This window comes from Sorex fumeus, unplaced genomic scaffold (assembly GCF_029834395.1).
Source record: "Sorex fumeus unplaced genomic scaffold, SorFum_2.1 ptg000061l, whole genome shotgun sequence".
In the NCBI taxonomy this organism is placed as follows: Eukaryota; Metazoa; Chordata; class Mammalia; order Eulipotyphla; family Soricidae; genus Sorex; species Sorex fumeus.
Window position 1 is genome coordinate 20,460,326 of NW_026606118.1, and position 21,967 is coordinate 20,482,292.

Here is a 21,967-nt window from a genome sequence, read left to right on the forward strand (position 1 = left end):
ATTGGAAAGGAAACATTTGGAAGAAGAAGAGCTTATTTTTAAAATTTTAGAAATTCTGGATAGAAATATCATGGAAAGAACAAATATTAGGGGGGAGGAAGACAAAAGAGAAATGGCTTTGTAAATAGTTTAACTGTCATCTGGTAGAAAATAGGAACATTCCAGAGTTCCACACAGGCAATTAATAGTGAGGGTAAAAAGAGAGAATGCCTAATTTCTAGTAAATATTATTCTCTGCTGACCATCACTTTTCATAGCTTTGTTGCTGCCTCATTGATTTTGAAATAGAAATATTTTTTTTTCTGAAGGGAAGACTGGACTTTTTTCTCTTTAGAAACATTAGGCAAAGCCAAAAAAAAAATCTTTCATATTCTGCCACAAATATTTGTTAAGTGCCTGATCTATGCTGGGCTCTACGGGAGGTCCTGCGGGAGGAAGGTGAGCACTCCCCATCCATGGGAGGGAGTGAGAATTAAAGTACTTGTGAGCTCTACAGTGAAATGATGAGGGAAAAGGTCACGGCAGGAACTAAAGATAGAAAATATAGTTCACCAGGGATGAGAGAAGGTAGGGATGAGAGAAGGTGGGAAAGACTTCACAGAGAGGGTGACATTTTAGCTACCGAGTAGAATTTCACCCGGAGACAAGAAGGCCAAGAGAAAAAAATTATTAATGGGGTTAAAGGGAAGGAGATCAAAAAATGTCAGAATATTTTTAAGAACATATGTAGTACAGAAGGGCCACAGACAAGGCTAAGGCTCTAGGGAAAGGATGATGAAGCCAGACTGACCAGCCCCATGACGGTTCTGAGGACTGGGCTTCACCCACCACAGAAACTTAACGGGAGATTTAAAAAAATAGTAGGGAGATGGAAACAACGTGGGGAGGGAAGGGATGGGATGGGGGAGAAGAAACGGATGAGAAACAACTGAGGCCAGGTCAGAGGAGTCAGGTACAAAGGTGGTTAAGGAATGATCGAGCTAAATATCCAAACCATGAAGTCAACAACACTAAAATCAACAGATGAATTCTTTCACAACGGTACTTAGAAAGGTGCTTGTCAGGAGGGCAAGGATATGGGAGGGAACCTGGGAACACTTGATGGAGGGAAGTTGACACTGGTGGTGGGAATGATGTTGCAATAGTGTATGTCTAAAACTCGATCATGAATAACTTTGTAAATCGCAGTGCTTTAATTTAAAAATGTGGTGGGAAATGGGCACTGGTGGAGCGATGGGGATTTGATCACTGTATAATTGAAATCCAAGCACAACAATTTGTAAGTCTACAACTGTACCTCATGGTGTCTCACTAATAAAAATTTAATAAATAAATAAATAAAAATGTGGAGAAAATTTTAACTGAGTCATCATAAATTACAACATTACTGAGATATTTATGATTGGGTTTCGGGCGTATATTGTCCCAGCACTAATCCCTTCCCCAGTGCTCACTACCTTCCACCATTATCCTCAATTTCCCCCGAGGAGCCCCAGTCTGACTCTGTGGCAGGTACTTTTCCCTTCCCCCAATGTCCGAGTGTTCCACTCCTTAATTTATTCCCACCCCTGCCCCAGTGACAAGCTTCTGTTGAAAGGAGTTTTTTTTATGCCAGAAAGCAAATTCAAAATAGCAATCAATGCTTTTATTATTGTGTATGGTCTTCTTTTTTTTTGGTTTTACTTTGTGTTAAATAAAATATTCCCTTTTTAGTGGCAGGCACAATGGTATAAGTTATTGTTCAATAAATACTTGGGGAATACATATTGAGGAGATGAGTTAAAATCAAAATGACAAGATCTTCGTTGAGAGAATAAAATAGGAGAGGGACTTGCATTTCCATGGGTTTCTCTAACTCTGGAGGTTTAGATGTTTTTCTCAGTTTCTCTTAAAATAATTATGACATTTACAAGAGAAAAATATCTAAGGTATCGGCTCTTCAGTCATTAGTTATAAGTAATGTTAATAATTTAAAGAATTATAAGGGGATCATGTTAATGTTAACAAAAATGATAAAGCTAATTAGATAAGGTTAAGTTTATTAATATATAAGGAAACCAAATAATATTCATTTTCAACTGTATAATATTTGTACATGTATGTGTGTATTTGGGGAAAAAGTGGCTAATCATTTATAATGAATGTTACAATTTTTAACTTACATTTTTCTGTGATTGCTGTTCTCACATCAGAACTGGAAGCTTTATTTTTCAAATTCTGTGCCAATGTAAAAACATAGTCGAGTTGAGGATGGCGTTGTTCCAAATCAGCCTTTGTGATCTGTTAGGAAGAAATAATTACTCAGATGGTTTGAATAATCATGTAAGAAGAACATGAAGGAAGCAAAACTGCTGTGCTGACATCTCAGTTGTTTTTTACTCTTATGCTGGCAATGAGGCATCAGCAATGCAGCAGAAAAAGTACAGGGCCTGAAGTCAAAAGTTCTGAGTTCACAATACAGTAAGATAAGGCAGCAGGTTACAAAATTAACACACAATACCTGTGGCATTCCTGTATGCAATTAACTAGAATTAAAAGAAAATTTTAAAAAAAAAAAGGCAATCTTGTTCAAAACATTGCCCCTTGGAGGCCCAAGAGATACTATAACAGGTAAGACAGTTGCCCTGCACACAGTTGACCCAGGTTAGATCCTGGCATCGCATATGGTCCCATGAGCACTGCCAGCAGAAATACCTAAGTTCAGAGCCAGGAGTAACCCCAGAGCATTGCCAGGTGTGACCCCTCCATCCTCTCCCCAAAAAATTAAAACAGTGCCCCCAAACATCAATACCTAATCATCAATTTAACAAGGGAGATGAAAGACATATACAATAAAAACCATAAATCACTGCTAAAAACAAATGGAAGAGGACACCAAAAATGGAAAGATGGTACCTAATCATGGATAGGAAGAATTAACTTTCTCAAAATGACTTCTTCTTATCAAAAGTATTTTACAGTACTTAATGCAATGCCCATTAAAATGAAATACCTAAAGTGCTTCATGCAACACAATAAAATTTCATGATGTTCTTTAAAGACTTAGAACAGGGGCTGGAAGGATAACACAGCAGGTAGGGCATTTGCCTTGCACACAGCCGACCTGGGTTCAATTCCCAGCATCCCATATGGTCCCCTGAGCACCACCAGGGGTAATTCTTGAGTGCATGAGCCAGGAGTAACTCCTGTACATCACTGGGTGTGACTCAAAAAGAAAAAAAATACTAAGAACAAATGCCACTAAAACGTATATAAAACCTAAAACTCCCTGAACAGCTAAAGTAATCCTAAGAAAATATAAGGAGATGGAGGCATTTTCCGTTCTAACTGTAAACTAACTTTAAACTAAACTACGAAGTTGTTATAATCAAAACTGCATGGTATTGGATAGACACATAGAACAGTAAAACAGAACTGAGAGTGAAGTTGAACCCCCAAATTTATGGGCAGTTAATCTATGACAAAGGAGTTAAGTGCATAAAGTGGGGCAAAAAATCTCTTCCATAAATAGTATTGGGAAAACTGTACAGTCACATGTAAAAAAAAAATTGGAACTATGTCTCACACTTCTCACAAATATATCAAGGACCTTGAGATAAGATCAGAAACCATAAAATACATTGAAGAAAACAACCAAAACTCTCCATGAACTATTTTGAACTCAAACATGTGTATCAATAAGATGACTACAGAGGCACAAAAAAAAAAAAAGAAAAAGAAATCAACGGGAACAATTTATAAATAAATAAAGTTAAAAACCTCTACACATCCAAAAAAAACACACCTCAAACCATAATAAAAAGATTACCAACTGAAAAGGAGAAAATATTTGTATACAATGCATCAGATAAAGATGATAACCATAAACAAAGAATTTACAAAGTTCAACAACAACAACAACAACAACAAATCCTACATCCCCAACCAAACATGGGGATGAGAGAGTGAACAGAAACTTCTTCAATGAAGACATCCAGATGGCCAATAGGCATATGAAAAGGTGCTCATCATCATTTATGATTAGGGAAATGCAAATTAAAACATCACTGGGATATCATCTCACATCAGTGAAAATGAGCATTTATCAAAAAGTCTGGAAACAAACAATGTTGGCAAGTGTGTGGTGAGAATAGAACCCTCAATTCCTGTTGGTGGGAATGTTGTCCAGTTCAACCTCTATAGAAAGCATTATAGAAATCTAACCAAAAACAATGGGCACTGGTGGAGGGATGGGTGTTTGATCATTGTACAATTGAAACCCAAGCACAAAAATTTGTAAATCTACAACTGTACCTCATAGTGTTTCACTAACAAATTTTTTTTAAAAAAAATGTAAATGATGGAGAACGGGCACTGGTGGAGGGATGGGTACTGGATCATTGTGTAACTGAAACCCAAGCACAAAAATTTGTAAATATACAACTGTACCTCATGGTGTTTCACTAGTAAAAATTAAAAATAAATAAATAAATAAACGTGATTGTGGAGCATAAAAAGATAGGAATAGACAAAAATAGATGACTGGAGGAAGAAACTATGGTACAAATACACAATGGAATACTACACAGCATTAGGAAGACTGAAGTAATGACATTGCTTATAAATGAGTGGACATGGAGAGTATCATACTGAATGAAATGAGTCAGAAGGAGAGGGACAGTTACAGAATGACTGCATTTATTTGTGGGATATAAAAAGTATATATATATATATATATATATATATATATATATAATGAGACTGATATCCAAGGTCAGGGTAAACAGGGGCCAAGAAGATTGGTAAATGGTTGGAAGCGTACCACAAAAGTGTGGAGGGGAGGTGGAGGGAGCGGAGAAGCAAAGGGTAGTTAGGTTAGATAAGGGATCAGCATGACAATAAGAGTTGGAAATAATCATTTTGGATGGGAACTGACTGTTGAAAGTAGGTAAAGAGATATACCTGATAACCTTTCATTGTCTGTATTGCAAACCATAAGGTCCAAAAGGAAAGAAGAGAAAGAGAGAGAGAAAGACATAGAGAGGGGGGAGAGAGAGAGTGAGTGAGAGAGAGAGAGAGAGAGAAAGAGAGAGAGAGAAGAAAATTGCCTGCCATAGAGGCAGTCTGGTGTCAGGGAGTGGTGGGAGAGAAACTGGGGACATTGGTGGTGGAAAAAAATGTACACCTATGAAGGGACAGGTGTTGGAACACTGTATGACTGAAACCCAATTATGAACAACTTCGTAACTATGTATCTCACAGTGATTTCACTTCCTTTTGGCTTTTTTTTCACACAAAAAAAATAATAAAATGCTTAAAATTACAACTACCGAACCCAAGTAATTCCAGTGAAGAAAATCGCTTTGAAAACAAATAATACTCTGAAAACATGAGCAGCGATTACTTCTGTTGCTCGCACATCTGTTGTGCATCAGAGTTTCACACAAACTCATGTCACCTCAGGAAGGGGGTGAGCAATTAGAAAAATGCTAACTGGAACAACTTCAAACCCAATACTCTTTTTACATAAGAACAACAGATGTAGAAAGCTTGTGTTTCTTAACAAACTTGGGAGAAAAGTCGACATCAGGAAAATAGTATGCTTCAAGTATAGAATTTAAAAATAGCTACAGAGATCAGAAAATCTATACTCAGTACAAGGTATTAAAGATGCTCACCCAGCTCTTCCTCCTTATGAATTCACTGATTCTGAAGATTTACACGACTTCTCTGGTGTCAGAATGATTCCTAAATGGCTTGCTCACAGTATTTAATCCTGAATCCCAGAGCAGTATTTCTACAAATGTTGACCATTTTCTTCTAGGGGTGTAAGAACCTCTCAACGCAGCATATTCGAAATGAAACCAATCAAACCCTCACCTGAATTCTGTCTTCTCTATTCCCAGTTTTCCTGGATGGCAAAAGCAGCCTCCTGGCCACTCCAAAGGATTTTTCCATGCTTTAAGCATCTCTTTTCACCATTTAATCCAACTCGCTTGTTCCCTGTCAGCTGACTAAAATGGAACCTCACTCTCATTCATCTCTAATCACACTAAAAAGAGAAAAATTAAAGGGAACTAGATAATGGACAACAGTTATAGACTGCAGGTCCACAGGGCTTTGCATGGCCTGTAATTTAGTAAATTTGTTCACTGAACAAATTGGAGTTGTCTCTGCTATTTTACTGCCCACTATATTACTTTATGGAACAAATGTTAATTCACTTCACATCCCTTACATTCCCAGGCGTGTCTATAGTCACCTCACTTCACCAGGAATGTGACCAAATGTCAAAATCCCAAATAGGGTACCATCCATCAAATAGAAGTAAGAATCTTCCTCATCATCACTCACTGGCAGATCAGCAGGGCCAGCCTCTGAGCATCTTGACCTTGTCTGTACTAGTGACTTATTGATCTACAGGCATTTCCTACCTCTGCCTTGGTTTGGTGTAATAAAAGAAACAAGAGCCCCGTCACAATAATTGCTACAGTAGTGAATGAGAAAATACATGGAATATGCTTAAAATTCAGCATATAAATAGTTAAGAACAGTTAGCCAGCACTGTCACTGTTGTATGGTCCCAATTCCTATCGGACATTAACTTCAGCATCCTTTGATAATGCACAGCTTAGAACTATTGCACACTGAATAGGAACAAAGATCTTTAAAAACTTCTATTAGATGTATATGTCTACTCATCAACTGCGAGTTGGGAAATACCCTGTTTTAGCCAGCAAATAAATCAGCTCCCAGGGAAATAAAAATTGAAAAGGTACTTGAAGAAATCATCGCACTTCACTGGAGGCCTAAGTGTCACCCTAGTTTACAATGATGTGGACTTGACAGGCTGAGATCACTTTTAGATTTTGAGAATACATCAAGTCTACAACTCAGGTCTAAACACCTGATCTTACCAAAACTTAACTCACCTGGGAGGGCGGTTAGAAGAATAGTTTTTGTTGTTTTTGATGTTGATCTTTACTTTTTTTTTTTAAATCACTGTGAGACAGTCCCCTACAAAGCTGTTCATGATTAGGTTTCAGTCATACCATGTTCCAATACCCATCCTTCCAGCAGTGTAATTTCTCAGCACCAAGTGTTCCCAGGTTCCTTCCCATCACCTCTCAAACCCCCAGCCTGCCCATAAGGCAGGTGCTTTCTGTCTCTGTTTTCGTCTGTCTGTCTGTCTGTCTCTGTCTCTGCCTCGATCTCTCTGTCTCTGTTTCTGTCTGTCTTTGTCTCTGTATCTCTCTCTCTCTCTCTTTCTCTCTCTCTGTATGTATGAAATAAAAATTGAAATAAAAATTTGTAAACTTTTTATACATGTCATTGTAAACTAGGGTGACACTTAGGCCTATGGAGATGTGCAATGATTTCTTCAAGTACCTTTTCAATTTTTATTTCAATGTTTTAAAGCTAGCTTAAAAGGAAGCTAGCATCGTTTGCCTATCATGAAGACTCCAGGTTTGCCCATTTGTCTATGCACCGACCTTCATACGGGAAACCGTCTGGTTGATCTCCTGAACGTCCCCGACAGTGACAATGTTGGACTTCAGCATCTGGTCGATCAACACCAGCCAGTCAGCCAGCTCTGTTATCATCTTATCCAGGTCAGTGGGAATGGAACTGTCCGAGGTACGGTGAGACAGAACAGGCATCTCTGATGCAGAGGAGGCTAGCACCACCTTTTGGACGTTAGGAAGAGCTGAAATAGAATTGTTTATGAATAAATATGAATATATGAGTAAATCCACAAGCCAGCCTGACTGTGGTGGTGAAATGTGCGTGTCAGTTAGCTTAACCCGCAACGCGGGCATTGCAATTGGTGTCCAGTAAGTCTCATCCAAGTGTGAATCACAGGGGCTATGCACCATGAGCACTGAATTTAGGGGAAAAAAAATGTTCTTGGTTTTTTTTGTATCCTGCAGTGGTAGTTTTTGTTCCTTTGTTTAGTTTCATTTTATGGCTGTACCCTGCAGGACTTAGGGCTCACTCCTGGCTCTATGCTCAAGGATCACTCCTGGAGAAGCTCACAGAAAAAGCCATATGAAGTGACGGGATAGAACCCAGGTCAGCCACATGCAAGGCAAGGACCATACCGGCTTTGCTGCTTCTCCAACTCTCTCCAACATTTACTGTCATGTGAAGTCCTTGGTAGCCATAAAGTCAATTAAACACAGTCCACAATATTTGAGGGCCATAGTAACTCAGAAGTAACTCAAACTGACAGCAAGAGAAAATTAATTTTTTTCTCAAAATCAACCATGAGAAAATTTGGAGTTAATTTTTTCAGGACATTTTTACCTTAACTATAAATACAATTCATTCACATTTCTTTTACTATTTTTTAAATTGAACCTTGTGTGCATTTTTCATTCTTAATAAGTAAGACAATAAAATTCCTATATAATATACATATAGTCACAAAGTTCTAGCTCATTCTTTCCTGCAGACTGATACTTAGATTGCTCATAAAATCTTACTTGACAAAAGAATTTGCAAGGAATATCTTTTTTTTGTTAAGGTATTTTTCATATACCTTATCATTACCAAGTATAAGTCTCCCAAAGTACAATCACTGGATCAGTTATCCCCAGTTGTTTTTAAATGTGAAACACTGAGACTCACAGCAGAAAGCATGTGGAACTCAGAACCAGAGTGAGAGCACAGTGAGTAGGTCGTTTGCCTTGTAAGCAGCCAACCCAGGTTCAATCCTCAGCTTCCCATATGTTCCCCCAAGCACCGCCAAGAGTAATTCCTCAGTACAGAGTCAGGAATAACCCCTGAGTATACCCCCCCTAAAAAGAAAGTATGTGGAACTCATTAATACCACACTGCAAATATTCTATTTCAGCGGATGAACATCCCTCATTTCACCGTCTCTTCCTGAATAGCTTTCTGATGACTGGTGAGAGTATATGCACTTGTGTTTATGAACCAAATATGATATCACTTAAAAGTGAATTCTTCATGGAGGCAGGGGGAGGGTAGGAAAGAGGGAGTATACCGGGGATATTGGTGGTGGGAATGTGCGCTGGTGGAGGGATGAGTGTTTGATCACTGTGTGATTGTAACTCAAACATGAAAGCTTGTAACTTTCTCACAGTGATTCAATAAAATTAAATAAAATAAAAGTGAATTCTTTATGTGTGAACATGGATAAATTTTTTTTATGTAAAAAAGTAAACCCTTGAAATATTGTTGAAAAGAGCCATTTTCTTTTAGGACTCTATGTTTTTGTTTTGTTTTTGTTTGTTTTGGTTTGATTTGATTTGATTTAGTTTTTGAGGGGTCACTCCCAAGCAGTGCTCAGGGATTACCCCTGGCTTTGTGTTCAGGGATCACTCCTGACAGTGCTGGAGTGCCAGGGACTGAATCTGGGTCAGATGCATGCAAAGCAAGTGTCTTGCCCACTCTACTAGCTCTGTGACTCCAGGATTTTATAATGCTTTAAATATACATATATATATATATATATACAGGTGTTCTCAAAATTGGGGTGATTTAACTCCTAAATCTATCATGGAGCACTTTCTTCCCAGGATCTCTAGAGCTGCTTGTCTTCTCTAGAGGTGGCCCAGGAGAGCAGGGCCAGGTGGTTCCGAGAGTGCTCTGGGCTCTGGGAAGAGCGGTGTGCTGACTCAGCAAGGAGAGAACAAAGTGAGTCTGGGCGCCACACCCTCCAGGTGGAAGTGGGGGGCATCTTTCAGCAATGTAATTTCCCTCAGACACAGAGAACTTCTAAATGCCCGGCTCCACCTGACTCCAAGGCTATATAGACATTTTTCATTTTTTGCCATCATCAAGTAACTAATCACACATTCCCCAGAATATGTAAAAATGGTTACAGTTGATCTCCTCAAACACTGTCCCCCGAAAACAAATCCCTACCTGGGCCTCCCCCTTTCCTTCAGTAGAATCAACTGAGGAAAGCCTAAAAAGAGGGAAGACCTCACATATAATATTGTACTATTTTGTTTGTTTTGTTCTTAGTTTGGGAGTTATACCTGGTGGTGCTCAGGGAGCCCTCCTGGCAGAGCCTGGGACAATACTGAGTGCCGGAAGTTGAACCCAGGTTGGCTGAATACAAGACCCTACACCATCTCTCCAGGCTGTACTGTTTTTTTATTGTTGTTTGTTGTTGTTGTTTGTTTTTGGGGTCACACCTAGCAATGCATATGGTTACTCCTGGCTCTTCACTCAGGAATTACTCCTGTTGGTTCTTGGGGGACCATATAGGATGCTGGGAATTGAACACAGGTCGGCCTTGTGCAAGGCAAATACCCTACCCACTGTGCTATCATGCCAGTCCCACTCCTACTGTTTTTACATTTAATGATGTACTTTACAAATAACTGAATATAATCCACAATTCCATGGTGTTTAAAGTACATTCTTCTAAGCCATAGATGATGCTCACAAACATAATTTTTTTCTTAGTTTATCAGTGACATTTTTGGTAAGGGAGAAAGCATGTCTTACCAACAGCTCTTGTCTGAGAAACGGAAGAGAGTGCTTGGATATGTTCCTTCAGTACAATAGGCACTTCTCTGGATATCTACAAACCAGGCCAGGTTAAAAAAATAAAGAATAATGCATAAGTAAATATGAGTATAACCCTACAGAGGCTTCATGGTAGGTAACAGCTGTGCCATTTCTTACCCTTAGTACCCAAGCTTCTAGTTCAACCATCACTGCTCTTGCTTAAGGAACCCCTCTACTAACAATACCATCAAGAAAGCATCTAATATTTAGCTGCCCTAGCCCCTTGCATAATTTGATGCTTTCGTTTTCTTCCTCTGCACTGTCACTTGGTAGCAAACTTGACTTTACTCTAACTGGGCGTCAAGTGCCCTTCATCAGCTCATTATCCTTTGCACATCCATCAAATCCCAGCATGAGACAGAGAAATCCTCTGCTTGTCTTCCCCTTGACCCTGGTCTCTCCCTAGGTTTTGGTTTTTAGCCGATTCATTCATCATAAGAAGGTTTTAGAGGCTGAAGAATCCCCCAGAAACCTATTTTTCAATCCAGCTCTCTGAATAAACTCAAGGAGACAAATCCAAACCTGAATTTATTTTCTGTCTCATATCCCCTTCACAGTTTTTTCTGATACCTCGAACTCCTTTTTCTATATTCATCTTTAGGATCAATCTATCCACCTCAATGGTACGAATACAGTGATCTTTCAAAATATAAATTTCTTCTATTTGAGATCTACTAATATTCCCCATTGACTTCAGGGGAAGTAAACCGCTGTCAAGAAAGACCTTAAATTTTTTTATGAAACCTGGTAATGCTCCTAGGATCTGCTCTGTGCAAACCACTCTCATCTTTTTTGTGGGGAGACTGGGAATGAGGACAGTGCACATGTAATCCTGGCTCTGCACTCAGGAATCACTCCTGGAAGTGCTTGGGGGAATATATGGGATGTCGGGGATCAAACCCAGGTCAGCTACCTGCAAGGCAAGTGCCTTGCCAGCTTTACTATTGTTCCTGCTCCAACTCATCTTTGGTGTTCAAGCTACTACCAGAATCAGATACATTGTTCATCTCATTTAAGTACTTTTGACTGGCTGCTTCTCTCTGCAATGCCTTCTTCCCCGTTTTCTATCTAACCAATATCTTATATAGCCTTACAAATTAGCTAGGATGCAATAATCTACTCCAGAAAACTTTCCTGGGTTGCCCCTTAAAGACATAAACGTGCCCTAGCTGTAGGGTGCCCAGAAATACTTCTATGTTATAATTATCTGTCGCATTCATGAAAAGCTCTTTGGGTTAGAAGCATTCTCAAACTCTTTAATCCTTGTACTTAAAATAGTACCTGGTATAAAATGAGGGCACACCAAGAACAGACAAGTGAATAAAGAAACTATGGCACATCTACATAACGGAATACTATGCAGCTGTCATATGAAAATGAAAAATGATGAGGACGTGGAGAGTATAATGCTGAGTAAAATAAGTCAGAAGGAAAGGGAATGATTACATTCATTTGTGATAGATAGATAGATAGATAGATAGATAGATAGATAGATAGATAGAGTAGAAGAAGAATATCCAGGGTCAGGGAAAACGGGTTAGGATGACTGGTCAATGGATGGAACTAGCCATAAGTATGTGTGAGGCTAAGGGTAGGTAAAATAGAGAAGAGACCAGTAGGGCAATAATAGCTGGAAATGATCATGCCAAACAATAGCTGAGGGTTAAAAATAGGTAAGGGATATTCTTGATAACCTTTCAGTATCAATATTGCAAACCACAATGCCGAGAGAGAGAGAGAGAGAGAGAGAGAGAGAGAGAGAGAGAGAGAGAGAGAGAAGAAAAGTGCCTGCCATAGAGTCAGATAAGGGGTAGGGGGTGGGGAGTGATGGGAGGGATCCTGGGGACACTGGTGCAGAGAAATGTACACTGGTAGAGGAATGGGTTTTGGAACACTATATGAAATCCAATCATGAACAGCTTTTATGTAGACAGACTATTTGTAATAGTCTGTCTCACAGTGACTCAAAAAAAAAAGTATTGAAAAAAATATGAGTGTACACTGAAAACTACTGAGTGAATGAATAAAGACATGCATGAATGAAATATCCAAGTTTAGCACTATAATAAGCATTTCTTGATCTTGGACACTCATCATTCAACTTTTTTTCGTTTTGTTTGTTTGTTTGTTTTTGAGTCACAACTAGAAGTGCTCAGGACTTGGGGCTGGAGAGATAGCACAGCGGGTAGGGCATTTGCCTTGTACACGGCCGACCCGGATTCGATTCCCAGCATCCCATGTGGTTCCCTGAGCACCGCCAGGAGTAACTCCTGAGTGCAGAGCCAGGAGTAACCCCTGTGCATTGCCAGGTGTGACCAAAAAGCAAAAAAAAAAAAAAAAAAAGTGCTCAGGATTTACTCCTGGCTCTGTGCTCAGGAACACTCCTGGCAGGCTCAGGGAACTACATGGGGTGCTAAAGATGGAACCCGGGTCAGCAGTGTGCAAGGCAAATGACCCACCCAGTGTAGTATCTTCCCAGTCCCCTACGCCACCTAGTCTCCTTCAATTGAGCTGATATTTTTAAATAAGGAACTTATAATAGCAATGAGAAAAAAATGTTTTGTTAACCAAAATATAATTCACTTATCATGCTTATCTTCAAGATTTTGGGTCTTAATAATATGTTTGCAATTATAAGTAACAGAAGAAGGTGAATACGAGTTCCTTTGAGTAGAAAGGCAATTACATGTGTATGTTAGAGCATGGAGAGAGCCTTGTCAGAGAGGCTGTGGGTGAATGATTAGTCACCATGGATCATAAAGGCAAACGATGAAAGATTGGATCAATAAACTACCTGTATCTCTCGATATGGGATGAGTGTTGCCATTTCAGAGGGGGAAGAGGAGGGAAAATGACTGACATAGGATCTGCTCAAACAAAGGCCAGGAAAATGCCATTAAGTGTCCAAGACAGATGTAATACTCTGTTATGCTATAAGCACCAAGCCAAAACAGGGTTGCATGGCTTGATCTTCTCATAGAAATTTCAACTGTAAAGGCATTCTTGAAAATGTTTCTATGACACAAAATAAAATAACCTTTAAGAGCATTAGTTAAAATGACCACAGATGGATATTTCCAAAAGCAAAATACCTAGAGCATATTATGCTTAGTGAAAAAAAAACAGAGAAAGAGAAACATTATATGATTTTGTTCTATATGATAGAGAAACCAAACAAAAATATGAACCAAATTTAAGAAATAATCTGTTACCTAGGCAGTTTCCAGAAAGAAAGGATAAAGGTGTGAGGACAGCAAATCAGGGCAAAGAGAACAAATATATGGTGAAGAATAGAACTGGACACTTAATGTCATATACGCACTTGTTGATTTTCAATGATGTTCACCTAAAAATTATATAAAGTTACAATGCAATGCTAGTACAATAGGAAAAGTAAAGCAGTTATGTGATCTCACTTCTGAAAGCAAAATCAATAAACACGAAAAATTTACCACTGTAATTCCCAAAGCATACCTTATTCCATGTTGCATTTACAGTTCTTAAGCTTTCTGAAATTTTCTCTTTTTCATGTAAACTTAGACTTTTATCCGAAAGCATTTCCAAATCAGTTCTATTCAACCATTTGAGCTTCTCATCTTGTATGCTCATCTGCTGGTTTAAGTCCTACACGAGTCAGAGAGGAGTGTGATTAGAGTTGAAACTTCAAGAATTTTATCAATTTTCACCTGTTCCACACAGACATAAAAATACATATGTTTCCAAAAGAAAGTAATATAGATTAGAAAAGTATTCTCGTACATGTGATTCTCAATTTCTTAAATAGAAATACACATCTATGAAGCCTGAACCTGGGGCCAGAAAGACAGTACAGTGAGTGAGGTGCTTGCCTTGCACATAGCCAAACTGGATTCAATCCCTAGTACTGCATATAGACCACTGAACACTAGAAAGAGTGTGTTTGTACACTTATATAGCAGTCAGTTTGACACAGAAAGAGTTGGGAGTAGACCCTGAGCACAGCTAGTGTGAACCCCCCTCCAAAAAAAAAAAAGCTAAAAGAAAGCCTGAACTTATTTTTTTTTATTGAATCACCGTGAGGTACAATTACAAAGCTTTCATGATTGAGTTTCAGGCATACAATGATCGAACACCCACCCTTTCACCAGTGTACATTTTCCACCACCAATGTCCCTACTATCCCTCCCGCCACCTCCACCCCATCCCATGCCCTGTCTCTGTGGAAAGCCTGAACTTATGTTAACAAATTGACTGCTATATAAATGTACAAACCCACAGTGTATGTTTGTGTTCTCCTCTGCCTTCCCCTACCCTTTCCATGCCTTTCTCTTAGCAGGGACATAAATAGCACATTACAGATTAAACATCCTATTCTTAAAAAATGGGCATGAAGTCTATTTAAAAAGGGCAAGAAAGTTAAAAAAATGACAGTGAACAGGGCACAGGGGTGAACTGTAGGGTGACGGGTACAAGACTATTGAGCAAATCTATTATCTACAGATGTTGGTATACCTATCAACACACACAAAAAAACTCTATCTATACACATATTGCTTGACCTCCCAATGTTATTTCAATTTCCAAAAGAACAGGAGCATTTTGCACATCTTAATCTGCTGTCCTAGACAAATATATGGCCTCATCCATTTGTGACTGCTCCAAACTTATTCATAAAAGGATATGAAGAAAACTGCAATCTTTAAACAGAAGCAAATTATTATTTGTCATATTTTGAAAATAAGATTTAATGATCTGCTTTCCCTATCTTATTTTTCATAATCATGAAAAGTTTATTTTCCAAAACACCTTGACTATATATGCCTTAAAAAAATGTAAACTCCTCTCTGGGCACGCGCAGCTAGAAACAGCCCCGAGACAGCCGGTTTTCAACCCCTGAGCCGCGTGGGACGGGCACAGAGGCCCAGCTCTGGGCAACAAAGCTGAACGGCTCCAATTCCAACAGGTACAGCCTGCCCCCAAGGGCCTGGGTTCCTCTCTGGGCACGCGCAGCTAGAAACAGCCCCGAGACAGCCGGTTTTCAACCCCTGAGCCGCGTGGGACGGGCACAGAGGCCCAGCTCTGGGCAACAAAGCTGAACGGCTCCAATTCCAACAGGTACAGCCTGCCCCCAAGGGCCTGGGTTCCTCTCTGGGCACGCGCAGCTAGAAACAGCCCCGAGACAGCCGGTTTTCAACCCCTGAGCCGCGTGGGACGGGCACAGAGGCCCAGCTCTGGGCAACAAAGCTGAACGGCTCCAATTCCAACAGGTACAGCCCGCCCCCAAGGGCCTGGGTTCCTCTCTGGGCACGCGCAGCTAGAAACAGCCCCGAGACAGCCGGTTTTCAACCCCTGAGCCGCGTGGGACGGGCACAGAGGCCCAGCTCTGGGCAACAAAGCTGAACGGCTCCAATTCCAACAGGTACAGCCTGCCCCCAAGGGCCTGGGTTCCTCTCTGGGCACGCGCAGCTAGAAACAGCCCCGAGACAGCCGGTTTTCAACCCCTGAGCCGCGTGGGACGGGCACAGAGGCCCAGCTCTGGGCAACAAAGCTGAACGGCTCCAATTCCAACAGGTACAGCCCGCCCCCAAGGGCCTGGGTTCCTCTCTGGGCACGCGCAGCTAGAAACAGCCCCGAGACAGCCGGTTTTCAACCCCTGAGCCGCGTGGGACGGGCACAGAGGCCCAGCTCTGGGCAACAAAGCTGAACGGCTCCAATTCCAACAGGTACAGCCTGCCCCCAAGGGCCTGGGTTCCTCTCTGGGCACGCGCAGCTAGAAACAGCCCCGAGACAGCCGGTTTTCAACCCCTGAGCCGCGTGGGACGGGCACAGAGGCCCAGCTCTGGGCAACAAAGCTGAACGGCTCCAATTCCAACAGGTACAGCCTGCCCCCAAGGGCCTGGGTTCCTCTCTGGGCACGCGCAGCTAGAAACAGCCCCGAGACAGCCGGTTTTCAACCCCTGAGCCGCGTGGGACGGGCACAGAGGCCCAGCTCTGGGCAACAAAGCTGAACGGCTCCAATTCCAACAGGTACAGCCCGCCCCCAAGGGCCTGGGTTCCTCTCTGGGCACGCGCAGCTAGAAACAGCCCCGAGACAGCCGGTTTTCAACCCCTGAGCCGCGTGGGACGGGCACAGAGGCCCAGCTCTGGGCAACAAAGCTGAACGGCTCCAATTCCAACAGGTACAGCCTGCCCCCAAGGGCCTGGGTTCCTCTCTGGGCACGCGCAGCTAGAAACAGCCCCGAGACAGCCGGTTTTCAACCCCTGAGCCGCGTGGGACGGGCACAGAGGCCCAGCTCTGGGCAACAAAGCTGAACGGCTCCAATTCCAACAGGTACAGCCTGCCCCCAAGGGCCTGGGTTCCTCTCTGGGCACGCGCAGCTAGAAACAGCCCCGAGACAGCCGGTTTTCAACCCCTGAGCCGCGTGGGACGGGCACAGAGGCCCAGCTCTGGGCAACAAAGCTGAACGGCTCCAATTCCAACAGGTACAGCCTGCCCCCAAGGGCCTGGGTTCCTCTCTGGGCACGCGCAGCTAGAAACAGCCCCGAGACAGCCGGTTTTCAACCCCTGAGCCGCGTGGGACGGGCACAGAGGCCCAGCTCTGGGCAACAAAGCTGAACGGCTCCAATTCCAACAGGTACAGCCTGCCCCCAAGGGCCTGGGTTCCTCTCTGGGCACGCGCAGCTAGAAACAGCCCCGAGACAGCCGGTTTTCAACCCCTGAGCCGCGTGGGACGGGCACAGAGGCCCAGCTCTGGGCAACAAAGCTGAACGGCTCCAATTCCAACAGGTACAGCCTGCCCCCAAGGGCCTGGGTTCCTCTCTGGGCACGCGCAGCTAGAAACAGCCCCGAGACAGCCGGTTTTCAACCCCTGAGCCGCGTGGGACGGGCACAGAGGCCCAGCTCTGGGCAACAAAGCTGAACGGCTCCAATTCCAACAGGTACAGCCTGCCCCCAAGGGCCTGGGTTCCTCTCTGGGCACGCGCAGCTAGAAACAGCCCCGAGACAGCCGGTTTTCAACCCCTGAGCCGCGTGGGACGGGCACAGAGGCCCAGCTCTGGGCAACAAAGCTGAACGGCTCCAATTCCAACAGGTACAGCCTGCCCCCAAGGGCCTGGGTTCCTCTCTGGGCACGCGCAGCTAGAAACAGCCCCGAGACAGCCGGTTTTCAACCCCTGAGCCGCGTGGGACGGGCACAGAGGCCCAGCTCTGGGCAACAAAGCTGAACGGCTCCAATTCCAACAGGTACAGCCTGCCCCCAAGGGCCTGGGTTCCTCTCTGGGCACGCGCAGCTAGAAACAGCCCCGAGACAGCCGGTTTTCAACCCCTGAGCCGCGTGGGACGGGCACAGAGGCCCAGCTCTGGGCAACAAAGCTGAACGGCTCCAATTCCAACAGGTACAGCCTGCCCCCAAGGGCCTGGGTTCCTCTCTGGGCACGCGCAGCTAGAAACAGCCCCGAGACAGCCGGTTTTCAACCCCTGAGCCGCGTGGGACGGGCACAGAGGCCCAGCTCTGGGCAACAAAGCTGAACGGCTCCAATTCCAACAGGTACAGCCTGCCCCCAAGGGCCTGGGTTCCTCTCTGGGCACGCGCAGCTAGAAACAGCCCCGAGACAGCCGGTTTTCAACCCCTGAGCCGCGTGGGACGGGCACAGAGGCCCAGCTCTGGGCAACAAAGCTGAACGGCTCCAATTCCAAACAGGAGACATTCCCAACTCCTCGCCCAGTGCCAGGGACTCTTTCCGGAGCCGCGGCCGCTAACGCGGCCGCGAAATATTTTCCCACTACATATGCCATAGGAACCATAAGCTAACTTCTTAGATGGAAACTTCTCTATTTTAGCTCAGCCACTAGAAATACAGTTGCCAATAACTCATAAGCCTATCTTAACTCACACTGCATATCAAGCAGAATAGTAACACTGAACGTGAAGGACTAAACCACACCTCTCACAATGGTAAAGCAACGCAAAAGCCCACCAAACATTCATATTGAAGAGTCTAGCCCAGATGACACCAACAGTACTGTAGTGTTAGACAACCTCTCTGACAAGGAATTCAGAAGGGAGCTACTTAGGATGCTTAGGGAATTAAAAGAAACAATGGAAAGCAATGCCAATAGAAGACAAGAGGATCTGAAGGCAGAAATGAGGAAAATGCAATCAGAAATGTCAGACCTGAAAAATCTCGTAGGTGAATTGAAAAGCTCAGTGGAAGGCCTCAGCAGCAGAGTAACAGCGGCTGAGAACAGAATCAGTGAGCTCGAAGATGAAGTTCAGAGACTCTCCCGAAAAGAGCAGAAAATGGAAAAGAGACTCACAATTCGGGAACAGATGGCAAGAGAAGATCGTGATGAAGCCAAGAGGGGTAACATAAGAATTATTGGAGTCCCAGAGGGACAGGAAGAAAACCTCGATGAAGAAGAAACTGTCAAAGACATCATTGCTACAACATTTCCAGAGCTGAAGAAAACTTGTGACCACATTCAGGAGGCCCGAAGGGTACCAGCTAGAAGAAATCCGAATAAAAATACCCCAAGACACATTCTGATCAAAATGACCAAAACCTTAGACAGAGACAAAATTCTGAAAGCAGCAAGATCGAAGAAAGAAATCTCTTACAAAGGAGCATCCTTAAAATTCACAGCTGATTTTTCTGATGAAACCCTCATGGCCCGAAAACAGTGGTGGGACATAGTAAAAAAACTCAATGAAATAAATGCCTCCCCCAAAATACTTTTCCCAGCAAGACTCTCATTCATAATAGAAGGAACAACACACAGTTTCACAGACAAACAACAGCTCAGGAACTTCATAGACTCAAAACCATGGTTACAAGAACAACTAAATGGGCTACTTTAAGGCAAGAAAGGCCCCTCAAATACACCCAATTTTAACATAACAATGGGACAAAATCCCATAACAATAATCTCTCTCAATGTCAATGGGCTAAACGCACCAATTAAAAGACATAGAGTGGCAGGATGGATTAGAAAATTGAACCCAACATTCTGCTGCCTGCAAGAAACGCATCTCAATAGTCAAAGCAAACACAGACTCAGAGTCAAAGGCTGGAAAACAATCCTACAGGCAAACAGCTCCCATAAAAAAGCTGGGGTAGCCATCCTTATATCAGACCACATTGATTTCAGAGTGAGGAAGGTCATAAGAGACAGTGAAGGCCATTACTTATTGATCAGAGGATCTGTACAACAGGAAGAACTTACAATAATAAATGTATATGCACCTAATGAGAGACCAGCAAAGTACTTAAAACAACTACTCATAGATTTGGAAAAAGACATCAATAGCAACACAATACTAGTGGGAGACTTCAACACTGCTTTGTCACCTCTTGATAGATCAACCAGACTCAAGCTTAGCAAGGACATACTTCATTTGAGGGAAACAATGGAAGAAAGGGACTTAGTAGATATATACAGGACACTTCATCCACAAAAAGCTGAATACACATTCTTCTCAAGCGTACATGGAACATTCTCCAAGATAGACCACATGCTGAGCCACAAAACATGCCTCCATAAAATTAAGAAGGTAGAGATTGTATCAACAATCTTCTCAGACCATAATGCGCTGAAATTAGAAGTAAATCACACACAAAAACAGAAAACTAAATCAAACACCTGGAAATTAAACAGTGCACTATTGAACAACGAGTGGATTAGACAGGAAATCAAAGAGGAAATCAAAAGATTCCTAGAAACGAATGAAAATGAGAACACGAGTTACCAAAACTTATGGGACACAGCAAAGGCTGTGTTAAGAGGAAAGTTTATAGCTCTACAAGCATTCCTCAGGAAGGAGGAGCGAGCACACATAAGTAACCTAACCTCACAGCTTAAGAGCTTGGAGAAGGACCAAAAAAAGGAGCACAACCCGAACAGGAGAAAGGAAATAATAAAACTCAGAGCAGAGATTAATGAGATGGAAACCCAAAAAACAATCCGAAAGATCAATGAAACCAAGAGCTGGTTCTTTGAGAAAATTAACAAGATCGATAAGCCTCTAGCAAAACTCACAAAGAAAGGGAGAGAGAAAACCCTAATAAACCGAATCAGAAATGAAAAGGGGGTCATTACAACAGAAACCACAGAAATTCAGAGGATCCTCAGGGAGTACTTTGAGAAGCTTTATGCCACGGAACATCAAAACCTCGAGGAAATGGATAAATTCCTAGACTCCTACAGACTCCCAAGGCTGAACCAAGAAGACCTGGAATACCTGAACAGACCTATCACCATCAAGGAAATTGAAATGGTAATAAAAAGTCTCCCCAAGCACAAAAGTCCTGGCCCGGATGGATTCACTAGTGAATTCTTCCAAATCTTTAAAGAGGACTTACTCCCAATACTCTTTAAGCTTTTCCACGAAATTGAAATATCAAAAACACTTCCAAACAGTTTCTACGAAGCAAATATCACACTGATACCAAAAGCAGACAGAGATACCACAAAGAAAGAGAATTACAGGCCGATATCCCTGATGAACACAGATGCAAAGATCCTCAACAAACTACTAGCAAATAGAATCCAACTACTCATCAAAAAGATCATACACCATGACCAAGTAGGATTCATCCCAGGGATGCAAGGATGGTTCAACATTCGGAAATCAATCAACATAATCCACCATATCAACAAAAGAAAAGATAAAAAGCATATGATCATATCAATAGATGCAGAGAAAGCATTTGATAAGATCCAGCACCCCTTTATGATGAAAACCCTAGCCAAAATGGGTATAGAGGGGACCTTCCTCAACATAATTAAAGCCATCTACCACAAGCCTACAGCAAGCATCATCCTCAATGGGGAAAAACTGAGAGCCTTCCCTCTAAGATCAGGGACGAGACAGGGATGCCCACTCTCTCCACTGCTGTTCAATATAGTACTGGAAGTACTTGCAATAGCGATTAGGCAGGAAAAAGATATTAAGGGCATTCAGGTAGGAAAGGAAGAAATCAAGCTCTCACTATTCGCAGATGATATGATACTCTACTTAGAGAACCCAATAACTTCCACCAAAAAACTCTTAGAAACAATAGACTCGTATAGTAAAGTTGCAGGTTATAAAATCAATACCCAAAAGTCCATGGCTTTCCTATACGCAAACAGTGAGAGAGAAGAAAGCAACATGAAAAAAACAATCCCATTCACAATTGTGCCCCAGAAAATCAAGTACCTAGGAATCAGCTTAACTAAGGAAGTAAAGGACCTGTACAAAGAAAACTACAAAACGCTACTTCAGGAAATAAAAGAGGACATGAGGAAATGGAAAGATATCCCCTGCTCATGGGTCGGGAGACTTAACATTGTCAAAATGGCAATACTACCGAAAGCATTGTATAAATTCAATGCAATCCCTATAAGGATACCCATGACATTCTTCAAAGAAATGGAGCAAACACTCTTGAAATTTATATGGAACAATAAGCCCCCACGAAT

General features: G+C 42.2%; 1 protein-coding gene across 2 annotated transcripts in view; it reads right to left on the bottom strand.

Annotated features, from left to right (window-relative positions):
* Positions 1 to 21,967, bottom strand: part of UTRN (utrophin) — a 610,322-nt gene that overhangs the window by 316,359 nt on the left and 271,996 nt on the right. For both annotated transcript variants that reach the window (XM_056126431.1, XM_056126429.1), the window contains exons 44-47: positions 14,002 to 14,151; positions 10,465 to 10,540; positions 7,473 to 7,687; positions 2,163 to 2,280 (exon numbers count right to left, since the gene is read on the bottom strand). In XM_056126431.1, the coding sequence (XP_055982406.1) occupies positions 2,163 to 2,280; positions 7,473 to 7,687; positions 10,465 to 10,540; positions 14,002 to 14,151 (559 nt within the window). The remainder of the gene's footprint in view (positions 1 to 2,162; positions 2,281 to 7,472; positions 7,688 to 10,464; positions 10,541 to 14,001; positions 14,152 to 21,967) is intronic.